The 12,420-nt window shown below is 33.1% G+C and overlaps 1 protein-coding gene across 3 annotated transcripts in view; it reads right to left on the reverse strand.

Moving 5' to 3' along the window:
* Positions 1-12,420, reverse strand: part of MNAT1 (MNAT1 component of CDK activating kinase) — a 211,877-nt gene that overhangs the window by 53,717 nt on the left and 145,740 nt on the right. Inside the window, exon 8 of one of the 3 annotated variants that reach the window (XM_082386674.1) lies at positions 6,341-6,511. The exons of the other annotated variants lie outside the window; for them this stretch is intronic. Coding sequence (XP_082242800.1) covers positions 6,352-6,511 — 160 coding nt within the window. The 3' untranslated portion in view covers positions 6,341-6,351. Of the gene's footprint in view, positions 1-6,340; positions 6,512-12,420 lie in introns of those variants that run through there. 3 annotated transcript variants of the gene reach the window in all.

A 12,420-nucleotide genomic window follows, 5' to 3' on the forward strand; every position in this document is an offset into this window, starting at 1 on the left:
AAAAAAACTGGTAAACTCAACTTTATCAAAATTCAATATGTTTATGCTACAAAAGAAAATGAAAATATAAACCATACTACAGTCGAAAATATTGACTAGTTAAATATCTAAAAAAGAACTGGTCGGGAATTCCCTGGTGGTCTAGTGGTTAGGACTCATCGCTTTCACTGCAAAGGGTGCAGGTTTGATCCCTGGTCGCGGAACTAAGATCCAGCAAGCCGTGCAGCATGGCCAAAAATTTAAAAAAAATAAAAATAAAAAAGAACTGGTATCCAGAATATATAAGGAACTCATAACTTAATAAGATAAATGACCAATTTTTTAAATAGGCAAAATATGTGAATATTTCAACAAAGAAGGTATTTCAATGGTTAATAAGGATATAAAAAGATGCTCAACATCATTATTTATTAGGGAAATGCAAATTAAATTCACAATGGGATACCGTTTTCACCCACTAGAAAGGTTACAATCAAAATGACAGGTAATACTATCTCTGGACCATGCACACACCTGGGTAAAAGGGCAATAGTTTCTCAAAAATTTATTCTATTTTGGGGATTGGAAATGTTTTGAATCTTTTCAAAAGCTAAACAGAAGCCCACCCACTTCCTCCTAACTCCTACCCCTACCCTCCACACATATTAAAAAAAACTTTTTTGAGACAGATATTACTACTGTATAGCTCAGGAAACTCTACTCAGTATTCTGTAATGACCTATATGGGGAAAGAATCTAAAAAAGAGTGCATATATGTTTATGTATAACTGATTCACTTTGCTGGACAGCATAAACTAACACAACATTATAAATCAACTATACTCCAATAAAAATAAATAAATAAATAAATACAAGACAGATATTAATAAATGATGCCAAGGATGAAAAAAAATGGGAACCCTCATGCTACTGAAAATGTTAAATGGTATAGCCTCTTTGTAAATCAGTTCCTATACCTATTCCTAGACATACAGCCCAAAGAAATGAAAACATATATCCACACAAGGACTTACATGTGAATGTTTGTTTCAGAGCAGCATTATTCACAATGCCCAAAATGCGAAAACAATCTAAAAATCATCAACTAATGTATGGATAAGATAGATAATAGTTAGATAAAATATAGTATATCCATACAATGGAATATTATTCAGAAACAAAAAGAAATGAAAATATGCTACAATACCGATATATGCTACAATACGAACCTCAAAAACATGGAAGAAGCCAGACACAAAAGACCACATACTGTATGATTACACTTATATGAAACGTCTAGATAGGCAAATCTACAGAGACAAAAAGGAGATAAAAACTGTTGCCCAGGTCTGGGGAAGGAAAATGGGAATTAAATGTAAACTGGAATGACAGATCTTTTGGAGGTGACGGAAATGTTCTAAAGCTGGATTGTGGTCAGGCTCGGTACAAAATAAAAAGGTTCAAAAAGCAGGATTTTTTTCCCCTTTCTTCTAGATCTGTCATGATACTTTTTATTTGCTATTTAACACTGTGCTTCCTTAGTCATGAGGATACTCGCTGGGTGAGTATAGACCTTCACGGGCATGCAAGGGCACATATATCCAATCCTGACCTTCCCTGGGTCCACAACCCTGCTGGGGTTGGTGGTGACAGCAGTAACTGAGCAGGGGCAAGGAATACATGACTGAAAACTTGTTGCAGAGAGACAGGTCTATGTGGCTCCAAGCCCCTAAGTATGCCCTGCTGTGCCATCAGACTTTACTTACCAAACACAAATTCAAATATAAAATAATTAAGAATATCAAGATGCAGGGCACAGGGCCCTGTAAGACTGCACTGGTCATAGACACATGAAGCAGGAATCAATATGGTGATGACTGCACAACTTGGTGAATTTAGCAAAATTCACTGAATCATACACTGAAAATGGGTCAACTCTATGGTATATAAAATTATACCTCGATAAAGTGTTGTGGGTTTTTTAATGGCTTTAAGTCTTTGGTGGCAGCATGTTAAAATTTACCAAATGGGTAAAGCATCACAGACAGTGCATGTGTCTGTACTTTATGTCTAGGCCTAAGTGAGTGTCCCAGCCTGAGGGTCTTTCCCAGAGCCAGATAAACAAAGGATAAAGGAACTGTATCTCAAAAAGCCCCACATCAGGTCAGAAGGCATGGTTCTCCTTTTGAATGTGTAAGTGGACAACTCTTTGTAGATAAAATAAGGGTGATTCCTGAGGTAATGAGTTCAACTCACAACTGGATAAGACCTTTTAAATGCTAGGAGTTTCTAACCAGAGAGTATGGCCAAATGCACAGTACTGTGACCACAATCAAGACTGAATTTCCATCAAAAGATCTCCTCTTACACTGAGCAATTCCTAGTGCTAAATTGTTTCTAACTGAGCCTACTGTGACTCAATGAACCAGAGGCCTATATCTCTATGCTGGCTTGTTTGTGATAAGCATTCTTGAAAGACCTCACGTTCTGCCAAAATGCATACTTAAAAATTATAGGTAAATACAGAAAGAAAGAGGGGGAAAAAGGAAAAAAGATTTTCAAATTTGTTGTTTTCAAAAAAGATGTTTTGTCTATTCTAGCTTCTTGGCATTATGTAATTTTAGAAACAGTTTGTCAATTTCTAGAAACAGTTTGTCAATTTCTACAAAAAGAGACTGCTAGGATTTTTAATGGGTTAGTGTGTTCATATAGAAAAATAGGGGAGAACTGACATCTTAAAATGTTGACCATTCAGATTGAAGTACATGATTACCTTTATCAAGATCCTTATTTTCTACACTTCCAGGAACAAGATATTTGTAAAAGCTATTTTAGCATCCTTGCCCACCAAGTCTTGTATGTTTCTATTGATTTGGGGTTTTTTCCCCCCTGCTAATGTGTGTTATATTTCTGATTGTTTGCCAGGATAATAATTATCTTCGGTTACCAGAAAAAAAAATTATGCATAAAATAGGATTGAGGCAATCCACACAAAACCTATACAAACTTCATAATCAGAGCACTAACAAAAACATTAACAATCCTCCCAAAAGTATTAGCATAGTTTATTTTAAAAGGTTGTTACATTGCAAATAAATAAATTACACAGTAAATATAAATTTTATGATAAAGGAAGAAAAAAGTAAATGTAATTTGATGGGAAGGAGTTGTAAAGAAGGAGTAAGGTTGCCAAGTTATGAAAACAAGGTCAGAATGCACAAAAATTAGGAAGAATTCCAAAAACAGCACTTCCGAGAGAGTTCAAGGCAAAACTAAGCCAAAAGGAAGAACATGGTGAGAATGGACATCCTGTATGGTACTCTATTCATTCTCCTGTGGCTTACTGCATTAAGCTGTGTTGATGTATCTGTATATCTGAGTTCAGCTGCTATTACCCAGTTATGTAACACATTTACCTGCTGGGAAAAATCATGTGCCAACCAAATGACTTTCACATTATAGAGATATCATTCCCCTATTTACCAGTCAAATGTGAACAAATTCATGTTAGAGATACATGTTCTAGAAACAGGCAATGTAACAGGACAGAACATATTTGATTTACTTCCTGCTTCAATTTGTGTCCAAGTTGTCAACTCTTTCCCTCACCCTTTCCCTGGCTTGCTTTACCCAAGATTCCCAATGCTGGACACCTATAAAAGTGATCATAGTTGTGGAACTCTCTTTCAGATTATTTTTCTCTGTATGGGTTTATTATTTTATCTTGAGAATCAGGAAGGCACCGGGGTGGGTGTTTATCAGGATGTTTTAAAATACAGCAGAGAAACTAAATACATATTCCTATTTCTTAATTTTAAAAGGCAATACTTCATTATTTTCTCAAATCAAAAACAATGTCTCAATTTAATTTTTCTTACTATACGTCTAGATAAAAATACTTCCCCACATTAATCTATACCACAGTTTTGCTACATCCAAGGCAAGCAGTACAATTTTTTTTTAAAGGCACTGAATTTGAATAGCTCTTTAATACTGGCACAAACTTAGTAATATAAATTTTTGTGCAAATTGTAAACTATGTGTATGTGACATACCAATAAAATAACATGGCAAATATCTCCCCTAATTTTTTTAAAGCTATTATTACTCTCTAGAAATGTTACAAAGATTGAAATATGTGTTTTAATTTAGAAAAATCTATTGGTCAAACAAGTTTTCATCATTAAAAAGATACAAACTATTGAATCAATGAAAAGTAAACACTGTTTCCTTAAATAAGCTTTCTGTTTTACTTTTAAAATTTCTTTTGTCTCTTTTAAAGTGGTGATTGTTATATTTATAGTGTTCAAGTGCCAGATATCAAAAGTCATTTAGCCTCAAATGAGCCTTAGAATCACGTCTATCCTTCAATCCAGGGATTTTGCTAATGAAATAATTGGAAGATAGCACCAAAATTTAGCAACAATCTATTTATAAAAACAACAAATGAAAAATGACCTAAATGCTTATTAGAGAATTGGTTAAATAAATTATGATATGGGAAACATTGAATGATACTATAGATAAATATGAAAAGACAGTCAAAATAAAGTTAAAAGAAGTAACAAAATAATACAACATAAGTGTTTTTGTAAAATATGTATTATACATGAAAATAGGAAGAGGTCTAGAAGGCTATTTACCAAGGCTAAACCAGAGTTCTCAAAGTGTGATCCCCAATCAACAGCATCAGCATCACTTAGGAATTTATTAGAAATGAAAATTCTAGGGTTGTACTCCAGTCCTACTGAACCAGAAACCCTGGAGGTAGGGCCCAACAATCTGTGTTTTAATAAACCCTCCAAGTGATTCTGATGTGTGCCAAAATTTAAGAACCATTACTCTAGATTCTTTATTGGGATCAAGATCCCTTTGAGACTCTGATGAAAATTATGAACTTTCTCCCAGGAAAGTACCCATTTGGACAAATGCTCAATTTTACATATATTTCAAAGACAAACATAGGGCAGAGGGTACCTGCAGCAGTAATATACTATTCCCAAATGGGATATATCTATTGAGCCCTAGGACTCTTTACCTACAACAAATAACGCATACTTATTGCACGTAAGTGGCCAAAATTAAATTGAGAAAAATGAAAGAACCAGAAAACTGTAAACCAATCCCTCAAGTCTGGCACACCAGTATTTCTTCTGGTTTGTCTTCACTTACTCAGATTCCAATGCTGACACAAAATCTCCTGGGTTTAACTTTCCAAACTTCTGAACTTTATTGAGTTCATAGGCTGAACTTGTGGCCTTTGCAATGGAGAATTCTCACATGATCGCTATTCCATTTAACTATCAATCTGTACTTCATGACCTTAAGAAAAAAAAACTTTTTGGATAAGTTTATTTTTAATTTTTAAAAATTTTTGAACAATGTGAATGTTTTAGAAACATGGAGCATAGAACTCACATGTCCTATGATTTAAGCAGATACCTTAACTTATAGTAAGAACAAATATCAAACTACAAAGACTTCAAGTTATAGTTTCATAAGAAAACAAAGGCTAAAAATTAAAAGATTTAATTAGGCAATCGGTCGGTAATCATCCCCTAATTTTATTTTTCCAAAACAACTGCAGGTTTCTGTGGTAACATATGCATCTCATATGATAATGAATTTTAGCCATATATAAACATAAATGTCATTCTAAGAAAAATATTTCAACTCTTTTAAAAACACTGTATGTACACCTGCTATTCTCCTATCAATTCTAGCAGGAAACCATTTTTCCTCCACATCATGAGCAACAGAAAAGTACTTATTAAAACATTAATCACAGTCCATTATATTCTGACTCACTGCCAAAAGTTCCCATTACATCACTGAAAATACCTATTAACCAAAACCTGCTTCTGACAAGTTACAGGAGTATAGCATTCAGAATTTAGTAATGTAATAGTCAGTTTTAAAAGAACAGTTACACAATTGATTTTGCAATGGCAGCAAAAATAATTTTTTTCTGACATTTATTACGAAAAGGTTGATTTAACTGGTGTTTCTACTGTAAAATTTTTTTTAAATTATTTCGAATTTCACCTAGCATTATTAAACACATTTACTATGAAATTCTTAAATACAGACGACTGTTTAAAGAATTTCAAAATGTGCTGAATACATCACTGTATGTAAAACTACACTGTCTTGTGTAAATATAGGCCTTGTTTAGAGCCATGTCTCACAGGAAATTGTAGCAAATGAAAACCATCCCCGTTTTTCCACTCCCACTCTTTAGGATTTATGTCTTTACATTTAAAACCAGTTATACAGAGAAACAAAAAAACATGGCAACAATACTTTCAAACCAGAATAATGACTACTATGGGCATTCTTTTTTTTTTTTTTTTTTTGGGCATTCTTATAATGTTAAAATAATTGAATATTATTAGAAGCAAAGCTTAGATATATTTTGATTCTGTACCAGCAGAACCAACTAGTCTTCACTTGCTGGTCGTTTGTTCGAAGAGTGGTGACACTAGATTCTTCCAAAGCAGGAGAAAGGTGGTTGACATTTAGGAATAAAGTACTAAGGAAAAAGCATAGGGAATATCGGTAATTATTTCCTGAGAATAGAGACCATTTACGGCTTACTGTGATTTTGAATATTGAAAAAAAAAATAACTACATAGTAGAAACAGGTAATTTTTTTCTTCTATTTACTGTGTTTTCAAAGTTTTCCTATACTGAACGTATCATCTTTATAATGGGGAAAACTCAAAGAATTTATCTATTTTAATAGAAGCCCTTAAGACAGCTGCATGTGACAAATGGGGGAGAAAAATCTTACTTGTCTTAATGCATTATATTGTATGTTTTTTTTTCATATTTAGATGTTTATAATCTCTATTTCTAAAAATAGGAGTGAATGACAATTTCTAGTAGCTTTTATAAAATCTAATGTTTCTTAAGCATGATGCTTAATTTAGTTGGAAAATTCATGGTAGAGGGATTTAGAGAAATTAAAAGCATGAATTATATCTTAGTCAATAAGGGGACAGAAAAAGAAAACAGACCTAGGTTACAATCATAGAACATTATAACTTTAAATTAGCAGGGTTCTTTAACCTAAGAGCCAACTTGTTTTACATTTGAAAGGTTAAGAGAGTCACCAAGCTACACATATCTAATAATTTCCTAACAACTCAATCTCCAGATTACTTTTCCTTCTTTTTTTTTTAACTTTAGTCTCTTCAAATGGAAATACAATTTCTACATACCCAAAGAAAATAAAGTTACCTCTACTTGAAAGTGGTTTTTAAGAGAATATGACTCTTTCAGGGCACACCTCAAAATAGTTACCTGAATTCTAGCATGTGATCCTGAGTTCTTGCCAAGGAAATTAAGAATTAATGAGTGATTGTACACTTTACAGTACCCTCAATTAAAGGGCCAGTCAACATACAATTACAAGAGAGGGCTTCTCTGGTGGCGCAGTGGTTCAGAATCCACCTACCAATGCAGGCGACACGGGTTCAAGCCCTGGACCAGGAAGATTTCACATGCCACAGAGCAACTAGGCCCGTGCATTACAACTACTGAAGCCCGTGTACCACAGCTACTGAAGCACGCCCGCCTAGAGCCCGTGCTCTGCAACAAGAGAAGCCACTGCAATGAGAAGCCCGCGTACTGCAACGAAGAGTAGCCCCCGCTCGCCACAACTAAAGAAAGACCTCGCGCAGCAACAAAGACCCAATGCAGCCAAAAATAAATAAACAAATAAATAAATTTATAAAAAATAAATAAATAAATTTATAAAAAATAAATAAATAAATTTATAAAAAATAAATAAATAAAAGAGAGGCTTTTGCTGGTGTTTTTACAGACTCTCAGTTCATACATATTATCCCCAGTGTGAATATAAATCTTTAGGTGATTAATTTTTGTTCTATGTCTTATTACTAAAATTGTTATTTACAAAACTCAAAATTGCTTCTAAAACCACATAACAATAGCCATTAAGTCTTCTTTAGAACAACTACAAGCAAAAGATAAATGACAAGGGAATTAATTCCCTGGAGGTCCAGTGGTTAAAACTCTGTGCTCTCACTGCCAAGGGCCCGGCTTCAATCCCTGGTTGGGGAACTAAGATCCCGCAAGCCACGCAGTATGGCCAAAAAAAAAAAAATAAAAGATAAATGACAAATCACTACTAGTGTACTCACCTCACTTCTTCCTTATCTGTTTAAGCCTTTAACAAGCACTCCTTGATTATTACTTCTGTTATGCAACATTGACTAGTGAGTGATTCTCAATGGTATGATGTATATGTTACATATTTTTATATAAATTTGGACAGAAAACAAACTACAGGGTATGACTATTCTTAATAGGCCTTTAAAAATCATTATACTTAATAAAAAATAGAGATTATAGAAAGAGAAACAGTACTTAAAAACTTAATTTTGAAAAAAATTAAATTCATATAGAACATGCAAGACAATTAAATGACCCAGACTACATAATTTGACATTATTTTTATATTAAAGTACTTTGGCCAAAAATGCAATTTGATCATCATAATGAAAAAACAAACAAAATCAATTGACAAAGTTAAGGCTGAACTTAAACTTTAAAATGAGTTTAAGTTCAATATTTACAGAGTTCACTACATATCAGCAATATTCCCAGTAACAAATGTTAACTCCAATGGTAGCATTTGTCACTCAGATAGCTAATGTTTATATAGCACTTATCATGTGTCAGATATTATTCCAAGGGTTTATCATTTATTAACTCACTTAATCCTCACAACTCTATGAGATAGGCACATCTTGAAAATGAGGAAATCAAGACACACAGAGATTAGTAAAGTGTCCAGGGAATTAAAATTAGTCAATGAAAAGCCCAGTATTCAAACCCAGGCAGTCTAGCTCCAGAGTATGTTCTCTTCTTACACTAAAAGGTTAATTTGATAATAAAGCTTAAATACTTTGGTTTTACTGCATTTTATGTTTGATAAATTAAGAGAGGAATAGGTGACATTATTCCTACTGGTAATTTATCATCTTGGTGATATTCATTAATCACACTGATTTTTCATCAGGTGGGGGCAGTATGTAATTTCAACTACTACATGGCATTCCTTTTGTCTATGTTAACTAGCCCCCAGTGCTGGCCAATCAAAATGAGACTCATTCAACAAGTGTCCACCTCCATTAATTCTTCCTTTGCCCCTAAATCTAGATGTGACCTCTCCCTCTCCCTTGGTACATAAAACCTTCTTTACTACTAAACAACAATAACAGTTAATATTTATTGAATGTTTCCTAAGTATTAAAAGCTTAAATATCAATACTATGAACTAAGTTATATAATCAAAACAATCCTGAGAGATAGATTCTATTACCATCATCCTTTTACAAATAAGAAAAGTAAGGTTGAGAGAGGTCAAGTTCTCATAGCTAAGGAACAGAGCTTGGATTTGAATCCAGGTCTGTTTAACACTAAAATCTATGTTGCTTAAGCCAGGCACAGTGACACTATGGCAGTATATATCTTATATTGCTTTGTATCCTATTTATTTACATACGATGCCCAAAATGATGGCTTATATACTTTTAATTCCTAAAAATAAATTTGGCTTAATGAGCATCTGATGAATAAATGGATGATAAACAGATGGTTACTGTTGTACAGAAGCTACATATCTAATGAAAAAAATATGTAACAGATCAGCAATTCTCAAACTTTTTGGCCTTAAGACCTCTTTACACTCTTAAAAATTACTGAAGACTCCCAAAGAGATTTCGTTTAGATGGGTTATATTTACCTGTATTTTCTATATTAAAAATAAAAACTAAGAAATTGGAAAATATTTATTCATTTAAAAATAATAATTAAAGCCCATTACATGTTAACATAAGTAACATACCATGTTGACACTAGTCAAAAGGAAGCTGGAATGACTATTTTAGTATCAAACTAATTAGATTTCATAGCAAAGAATATTATCAGGAATAAAGAGGATCACTTCATAATGATAAAGAGGTCAATAAATTAACAGGCTATAAAAACAACCCTAAATGTTTAGTTCCTAATAAAACAGCATTTGCAGAAGACATGATTATTTACATTTAAAAAAATCCAATGGACTACAAAAAAACTACTAGAACTAATAAACGAGTTTTGCAAGGTTGCAGGCTACAAAATCTATATACAAATATGTCCTTATTCCAAAAATAAGCAATCATAAATTGAAAAAATTTTTAAATACCATTTACAATAACAAACTATAAAATACTTAGGAATAAATCTGACAAAATATATGCAAGACCTGTACACCAAAACTGTACATTATTGAGAGAAACTAAAGACCAAAATAAAGGGAAAAATAAACCTTGTTCTTGAATCAAAAGACTATTTTTAAGACAGAGACAATTCACTCCAAAATCATCTATTGATTTAGTACAATCCCAATCAAAATTTCGGCAGATCTTATGAGTAATGATATTCACATAGCACAAGGACACTTACAGCACAGATATTGGTTTCTAATACTATTCTCCAATAAAAGAAACCAGGGCTTCTTAGAGAAATGGCTGCTTCTAGAACTGGGTCAAGAAATACATATACCATGAGCCTGGAGCATCTTGCAGTGCTGAAAGTAAAGACGTACTTTAAAAAAGATGCAATGATGGGAGAAAGGCAAATAGGCACCAGAGCCAACTAAAAACATCTCAAATGGCCAAAACTGGATTATAACCCAAAGTGTAAAATAAATACTCATGAATCATTAGTAATAGGGAAAAAAATGATTGAATAAATAAATAGATGGGGGAGAAGAGAAAAATCTCCAGTGCAGAAGAATTCCAAATAATTTATGTAGACACTACATCCTCAAGGGAAGTGAGCATAAATCCCCACTCCTTAAGTGTAGTCTGTGCATAGTGACTTTCTTCCAAAGAGTGTAATAAAGATAGGGGGAATAAGAGTACTTTACAGTGGAGAAATCTGACAAACAATACCTTAGCCAGGTGATCAAGGTTAACATCAACAGTGATAAGACATGTTGATAGCATGTACCCTTGATATGAAGTGATGAAAATGGTACTTTATCTCTGCGGTCTTCCTCAAAACAATATAAAACCCCAGTCTGATCATGAGAAAAACACTGGACAAATTACAATAGAAGGACATTCTACAAAATATATGACCACCACTCAAAACTGTCAAGGTCATCAAAATCAAGGAAAGTCTGGGAAATTGTCACAGCCAAGAGGAGCCTAAGGAGACATGCCTACTTAATGTAATGTGGTACCCTGGATGAGATCCCAGAACATAGTCGGGACATTAGATAAAAACTAAGGAAACTGGAATGAAGTATGGACTTTAGTTAATTAAAACATATCAATATCAGTTCATTAATTATAACAAATATACTAATGTTAGGTGGTAGGTAATATTAGGAGAAATCACGTGGGGGTATATATAAACTCTCTATACTATCTTTGCAATTTTTCTGTAAATCCAAAGATGTTCTAAAATTAAAATTTTTTTTTTAATTCCAGCAGGCGTTTTTACAGAAATGGACAAATTGATCCTAAAGCTTACATGGAAATGCAAAGAACCTAGAACAGCCAAACAGCTTTCTAAAAAAAAAGAATAAATCTGAGGGCTGATATTCAGACTTTTTTTATAAAGCTACAGTAATCAAGACAATATAGTTTTGGTATCAAGATCAACAAACAAATTATTGAAAGAGAAAAGAGGTGAGAAAGAGATCCACACATATATGGACAACTAATTTTTGACAAAGGTGAAAAGGCAATTTACTGGAGAAATAATAGCCTTTCAACATATAGTGTGGAAACAACTCAATATGCATATGCCAAAAAAAAAAAAAAAACTACTTCAAATCATACCTCTTACCATATACAGAAATGAACTATAAATCACAGGCCTAAGTGATGCTAACCCCCAAAATATAAAATTTCTAGAAGAAAACACAGAATAAATTATTTTGACCTTGAATTAGGCAAAAATTTCCTAGATATAACACCAAAAACATGATCCATAAAAAGACAAAAACTCTAATTGGAAAAGATACATGCACCCCAATGTTCATAGCAGCACTATTCACAATAGCCAAGACATGGAAGCAACCTAAATGGCCATCAACAGAGGGATGGATAAAGAAGATGTGGTATATATATGCAATTGAATATTACCCAACTACTAAAATAAAAATGAAATATTGCCATTTGCAGCAACATGGATTGACCTAGAGATTATCATACTAAGTGAAGTAAGTCAGACAGAGAAAGACAAATATTCTATGATATCACTTACACAAAGAATCTAAAAAATAATACAAATGAACTTATTTACAAAACAGAAACAGACTCACAGACATAGAGAGCAAACCTATGGTTACCAAAGGAAAAAGGGGAGAGGGAGGGACAAATTAGAGGTATGGGATTAACATATACACACCAC

This window comes from Balaenoptera borealis, assembly GCF_965194805.1.
Source record: "Balaenoptera borealis genome assembly, chromosome: 3".
NCBI lineage: Eukaryota > Metazoa > Chordata > Mammalia > Artiodactyla > Balaenopteridae > Balaenoptera > Balaenoptera borealis.